Source organism: Mobula birostris, unplaced genomic scaffold (assembly GCF_030028105.1).
Source record: "Mobula birostris isolate sMobBir1 unplaced genomic scaffold, sMobBir1.hap1 scaffold_420, whole genome shotgun sequence".
NCBI lineage: Eukaryota > Metazoa > Chordata > Chondrichthyes > Myliobatiformes > Myliobatidae > Mobula > Mobula birostris.
In genome coordinates, this window is record NW_027277297.1 from 63,880 (window position 1) to 70,975 (window position 7,096).

General features: G+C 53.2%; 1 protein-coding gene across 1 annotated transcript in view; it reads left to right on the top strand.

Moving 5' to 3' along the window:
• LOC140193180 (cytosolic 10-formyltetrahydrofolate dehydrogenase-like) overlaps positions 1 to 7,096 on the top strand; it is a 57,019-nt gene that overhangs the window by 23,290 nt on the left and 26,633 nt on the right. Inside the window, exons 11-13 of the mRNA XM_072250585.1 lie at positions 1,008 to 1,101; positions 2,197 to 2,296; positions 7,081 to 7,094. Coding sequence (XP_072106686.1) covers positions 1,008 to 1,101; positions 2,197 to 2,296; positions 7,081 to 7,094 — 208 coding nt within the window. The remainder of the gene's footprint in view (positions 1 to 1,007; positions 1,102 to 2,196; positions 2,297 to 7,080; positions 7,095 to 7,096) is intronic.

A 7,096-nucleotide genomic window follows, 5' to 3' on the forward strand; every position in this document is an offset into this window, starting at 1 on the left:
TCCCTCAGTACCACCCCACCCACAGTGTGACCTTCCCTCGGTACCACCCCTCCCACAGCGTGACCCTCCCTCAGTACCACCCCACCCACAGCGTGACCCTCCCTCGGTACCACCTCTCCCACAGTGTGACCCTCCCTCGGTACCGCCCCTCCCACAGCGTGACCCTCCCTCGGTACCGCCCCCTCCCACAGCGTGACCCTCCCTCGGTACCGCCCCTCTCACAGTGTGACCCTCCCTCAGTACCCGCCCCTCCCACAGCGTGACCCTCCCTCGGTACCACCCTTCCTACAGTGTGACCCTCCCTCGGTACCACCCCTCCCACAGCGTGACCCTCCCTCGGTACCACCCCTCCCACAGTGTGACCCTCTCTCAGTACCACCTCTCCACAGTGTGACCCTCCCTCAGTACCACCCTCCCACAGTGTGACCCTCCCTCAGTACTACCCTTCCCACGGTGGGTTTTGGGTGGGTGTGTGTGTAGGTGGGTGTGGATGGGTGTGTGGGTGTGGGTGGGTGGGTGTGTAGGTGGGTGTGGGTGGGTGTGTGGGTGGGTGTGTGTGGGTGGGTGTGTGGGTGTGTGTGTGTAGGTGGGTGTGTAGGTTCGTTGTGGGTGGGTGTGTAGGTGGGTGGTTGGGTAGGTGTGTGGGTGGGTGTGTAGGTGAGTGTGTGGGTGGGTGGGTGTGTAGGTGGGTGTGGGTGTGGTTGGGGTGGGTGTGTGTGGGTGGGTGTGTAGGTGGGTGTGTGGGTGGGTGTATAGGTGAGTGTGTGGGTGTGTGAGTGTGTAGGTGTGTAGGTGGGTGGGTGTGTGGGTGTGTGTGGTTCGGTGGGTGGGTGTGTAGGTGGGTGTGGGTGTGTGTGGTTCGGTGGGTGTGTAGGTGGGGGTGGGTGGGTGTGTAGGTGGGTGTGTGGGTGGGTGTGTGTGCAGGATCGCTGTGGAGAGGGTGTGAGGTGATTGGTGGAGGGAGACGGGCTGTGATTGGGCTCTGAGTCCCTGTTCCCCTCCCACAGGCTCGCTGATTGGTCAGAGGATCTCGGAGCACCCCGACGTACGCAAGCTGGGGTTCACAGGGTCAACCCCGGTGGGCAAACAGATCATGAAGAGGTGAGAGGAGTCCTGGTCTGCGGGGGTTTCCTGGGGGTCCGGCAGGACATCGTTTCGCCTCAGGAACTGATTGCTGCGTGCGACGTCGAGGTTCGGGTGTGGATTACTGGTCGGGTTATGGGACGGGTACGCGACTGGTTCCCTCTGTCCCTTCCCCAGCCCCTCACCCCTCATCCTGCTTCATCTTGCCCTTTGTCTCCAACTCTCCTCAGCCAATTGCCACAACAAACCCCACAACCTCACACCCTCTGGCCCCTCATCTCGGCCTGCCTCTCCCCTCGTGCCACTACCCATCGTTCCCTGTGCATTAGACCCCTGCCCTCCCCAAATGCAACCCCACTTCCCCTGGCTTACGGGTCTGGCTGCTGCCTCAGGTTCCTGTGTGCGGTGGCCCCAGTCCCCACTGCTTTGGCCTTAACCCCCTCCAATGGGCCCCAACCCCCTCCAATGGGCCCCAACCCCCTCCAAATGGGCCCCATCCCCCTCCAACAGGCCTCGACACCCTCCAATGGGCCCCAACCCCCCTCCAACGGGCCTCAACCCCCTCCAACAGGCCTCGACACCCTCCAACGGGCCTCAACCCCCTCCAACGGCCCTCAACACCCTCCAATGGGCCCTCAACCCCCTCCAACGGGCCTCAACATCCTCCAACGGGCCTCAACATCCTCCAACAGGCCCCGTCCCCCTCCAACGGGCCCCATCCCCCTCCAATGGGCCCCAACCCCCTCCAACGGGCCCCATCCCCCCCAATGGGTCCCATCTCCTTCAGTGCACTCAGTGCTTGTCCAGTTCCAATGCAACCCCCAACCCAGGATGGGATAGTCACGCCTTCCCACTCACCCACCTTTGCCCACCCTCGCTCCTCCCACCTCCATCCCTACCACCACCCTCCCTCCCTCCCTCCCTCTCCATCCCTACCACCCCCTCTCTGCCTCCCTCCCACCAGCAGCTGGGGTCAGTACTGGGGAAGTGAAGACCAGAGGGGTGCTGAGGTGTGGGGGCTTGGGCTGTCGGAGGTTGAAGGGGTGGTGAGGGAGTTGAGGTGGAGGGCGTGTTGAAGTTTAGCCGTGGGTGACAGTGACCCCTCCCCTGCAGCTGTGCGGTGAGCAACGTGAAGAAGGTGTCCCTGGAGCTGGGGGGCAAATCCCCACTGTTGATCTTCAGCGACTGTGACCTGGACAAGGCGGTGCGAACGGTAAGGGTCTTACAACCTGCTGCCCAGGCCTCTATCTGATTGGGGGGGGTTGGGGGTGAGGAGTGGAGGTTTCCGGAACACCCCCCACCCCCATTTCACTCCTGCTGGGTCACAGTTGGGGGTAAATTCTGTGTTCCACCTCACCCAGGGGGAGCTCTGTGACTGGGGCAATGGACTCTCCTTCGTCACTGGTGTAGTTACCAATACCCCCTCCCACAGGGGTCGATAACAGGGTTTTCACAGCAGGCAGATCAGTAACAGACTGGGCAGAGAAATGGCAGACAGAGTTGATTCCGGCCAAGTGTGAGGGCAAGGTGAGCACACACACACACACACAATGCCACAGGAACCCCTGCGGGTCAGGCAGCATCTACGGAGAGGAAATAAACAGTCAAAATCTCCGCCCAAAACACAGAGCATTTGGACGTGGAGGCCAAGTCGTGAGGTGTCTTTAAAGCAGAGGTTAGTAGGTACAGAATTGGCCAGGGTGTCAGAGGTTACAGGGAGAAGGCAGGAGAATGGGGTTGAGAGGGATAATTAATCAGCCATGATGGAATGGCAGAGCAGACCCAGTGGGCTGAATCACAGTAATTCGGGGTGGGGGGGGGGGGTTTAACCAGCTTGTTATATCATTCATCACAGTTGGGGCTGCGGGGGATTTAATCAGCTCGTTATATCGTGCATCTCAGTAAGGGGAGGAGATTTAAAAGACACCTGAGAGATATCAGATTCAGAATCAGGTTTCATATCACCAGGATACGTTGTGAAATTTGTTGTTCTATGGCAGCAGCACATTGCAATGCACAATAATGAAATCTATGAGTTACATAAAGAAATATCTATGATCAAACCCGATTAACCCTGAGCTAATCACAGGACAATTCACCCACCCGGTAAGTCTTCGGACTGTGGGAGGATACCAGAGTACCCGGGGAAAACCCTCGCATTCCACAGGGAGGACGTACAGAGACTCCCTGCAGTATTGAACGGGGGCCTCGGAATGCCTGGAGCTGTAATAACCGTGCTGACAGCTACGCTACCATGGCAACCACATCAAATATATAATATATATATTAATTAAATAAATAGTGCAAGAACAGAGCAAAAACAGAAGAAAGAAAATTAGTGAGGTAGTGTTGTGGGTTCAAGGACTGTTCAGAAATCTGATGGTGGAGGGGAAGAAGCTGTTCCTGAAACACTGAGTGTGTCTGTACGCTCCTGTACCTCCTCCCTGATGGTAGTGGTGAGAAGAGGCCACGTCCTGGTTACACACAGGGTAGTGAGTATCTGAAATGAGCTGCCAGAGGAAGTGGTCACTACGGCAACGCTGAAGAGGCATTTGAATAGGTACATGGAGGAGAGAGGCTTCAAGGGTTATGGACCAAACTCAAGCATCTGGGACTAGTAGTGGGAACAATGGGCTGAGACTAGCAGTGGGAACACTGGGCTGAATGGCCTGGGACTAGCAGTGGGAATGATGGGCTGAATGGTCTGTCTGTTTGCTGGCGATTGCTGGCTCTCTGGGATCTTTGTGGGCTGTCAAGGTCTTGATGTGTGGGAGGGATGAGCTGTGGCCCTCTCCGTATAGGAATTCGAGAGGTAGCAACAGGTAAAGTTCATGGGACCAACTTCAAATTGGTCACAACAGAGCTTTCTCAGAAATAATCAGTAAGAGATAATAAATACCAATCCCCCCCCCAGATAGGAGGTCCTTAAATAGTATCAGAATGAGGTGGAGGTGGTGATTGAGGACTCCCACCGATTCTTCATCCCACACTATCACTGGAGATTCTGCAGATGCTGGAAATCCAGAGTAACACGTACAAAAGGGTGGAGGAACCCAGCAGGTCAGGCAGCATCTGCGGAAGGGAATAAACAGTTGACGTTTCGGATTGAGACCCTTCATCAGACCCTGCAGAAGTGTGGGGAATGTTGTAGGAAGATGGATTGTGGGGGAAGCATTGCCACACACCAATCCAAGGTGACCTTGTGTTTATTGTGGTAATGCAGTGTAGATCATTGGTCAGGGCAGTTAAATATTAACTAGGTTAGCTAATCATTGGTTGGCCTTGTAAGTGATTGGTCAGGTCGGTAAATCATTGATCATGAATTGGTGTTAAGCTGCCAAGTAAACTGAGTTAATGTGGAAAATATATCTCGACAAATTTCAAGGAATTTCTAAACAAAAATAAACATGTACATTCCAACTTCCAGCAATTGCTCCCCTCCCTCTTTTCTCTATTTCCATTCCCCATTCTAATTCCCCTCTCATCCCTTCTCTTATCCTTACCTCCCTATCACCTACTCCTGGTTCCCCTCCTCCTTCCCTTCCTCTCATGTCCACTCTCCTCTCCTTCAGATCCCTCCTTCTTCAACACTTTAACTTTTCCACTTATCATCTCCCAGCTTCTCACTTTATTTCCCCCCTCCCCATCCAACTGCTTCCTCCCCATTCCCCTCACGATCACCGATCACCTGCCAGCCTGCCCTCTCCCCTGTCCAAGGGATCCAGGATCTCCCCCCCCTCCACTGCCTTCACTTCTGCTGGACCCTGCTGGGTCACAGTTTGGGGGTAAATTCTGTGTTCCACCTCACCCAGGGGGAGCTCTGTGACTGGGGCAGTGGACTCGCCTTCGTCACTGGTGTAGTTACCAATACCCCCTCCCACAGGGGTCGATAACAGGGTTTTCACAGCAGGCAGATCAGTAACAGACTGGGCAGAGAAATGGCAGACAGAGTTGATTCCGGCCAAGTGTGAGGGCAAGGTGAGCACACACACACACACAATGCCACAGGAACCCCTGCAGGTCAGGCAGCATCTACGGAGAGGAATGAACAGTCGAAATCTGGAGGACCGGGCGGTGGAGGGGCACAAGTTAGCGGGTGATAGCTGAGATCAGGTGGGGGGGGGGTAGGAAGCAGGTGATAGCTTCTTTCTCAGGATTTGGCCCTTCCTTGCTACTCCTGATGAAGGGCATCAACTGCTTATCGCCTCCCACCAGTCAGCACATCGACGCGAACCGTCGCTGGAAAGCAGCATCCATCATCAGGGACCCCCGCCATACACGCTCTCTTCCTGCCGCTGCCATCCGGGAGAAGGTAGAGGAGCCTCAGGACTCACACCACCAGGTTCAGGAACAGTCATTGCCCCTCAACCCTCAGGCTCTTGAACCAGAGGGGAATAACTTCATCAACTTCACTTGCCCCGTCACTAAACTGTTCCCACAACCTATGGACTCACTTTCAAGGACTCTTCGTCTCATGTTCTCAATATTTTTTGCTAATTTATTTGTTGTTGTTATTTTATATTTGCACAGTTTGTTGTCTCTGGCACTCTGCTTGTCTGCCCTGTTTGCGTACAGTCTTTCATTGATTCTATCATGGGTATTGGATTTACTGTGTATGCCTGCAGGGTTGTATATGGCCTTATATAGGTACTTTGATAATAAATTGACTTTAAACTTTGACTTGCTGAGTTCCTCTGTTATTTACCTCATCCCTTCTCTTATCCTCACCTACCTATCAACTCCACCTGGGTCCCCTCCTCTTCCCTTTCTCCTACGGTCCATTCTCCTCTCCTGTCAGATTCCTTGACCTTTCCCACCCACCTGGTCTCACCTATCACCTGCCAGCCAGCCTCCTTCCCCTCCCTGTACTTTTTTAATTTGACATCTTCCCCCTTCCCTTTCCGATTCCGAAGAAGGGTCTTGGCCCGGAATGTCGACTGTTTATTCCTGCTCCATAGATGCTGCCTGACCTGTCGCGTCCCTCCAGCGTTTTGTATGGGACGCTTATTATCATCGACTTGAATGATGTGAAATGTCAGTAACTTTAAATTCCTGGATGTCACTGTCTCAGAGGACCTGCCCTGAACCCGTCATGTAAATATAATTGCAAAGAGCCTGCAGAGATTCGGCACGTCATCAAAAACCTTAGTGAACTTAGTGGAAAGTGTGCTGACTGGCTGCGTTACGGCCTGGTACGGGGACCCCAATGCCTTTGAGTGCAAAATCCCATAAAAGGTAGTGGATTTGGCCCAGAACATCACAGATTAAACCCTCCCAACCATTGAGCACATCTACATGAAACATTGCCATGGAAGAGCAGCATCCATTATCAAAGATCCTCACCACCCAGGCCATGCTCGTCTCTCACTGCTGCCATCTGGTAGAAGGCACAGGAGCTTCAGGACTCGCACCACCAGGTTCGAGAACAGTTACTACCCCTCAACCATCAGACTTTTGAACAAAAGGGGATAACTACTCTCATTTAAGGACTCTTTAATCTTGTTATTTCATGCTTGTTATTTATTGCTATTTATTTATTATCTGCATTGACACGTGTGTTGTCCATTGATCCTGTTTACAGTTACCATTCTATAGATTTGCTAAGTATTCCCACAGAAAAAGAATCTCAGAATTGTGGTGACGTGTGTTCTCTGATAATAAATTTTACTTTGAACTTTGTAGTTTTGCGGCTGCAGTGCAGTACAAGAATGTTCAATTACTGCCAATTACAAAATAATGTGATTGTTACAAGTTAATCAATGGATGTGTTACGCTGGCTGCAGATCGCGAGGCCCCGTCTCATGGTTAGGGTGCTTTGGTTGATAACACCGTGACAAAGTTTACCGTGGGTTTGAATCTGAATCTGAATAAATATTGCCAAAGAAGGAATAGTGCGGTGGTGTTGAAACTCCACGCAGACAGTGCCGGGGATCGGCATTGAACCTGGCTGTCTGGCACCACAGTGATAACTCTGTTAACCCTTGCTTGTCTTCCCAGGGAATGGGGGCTGTGT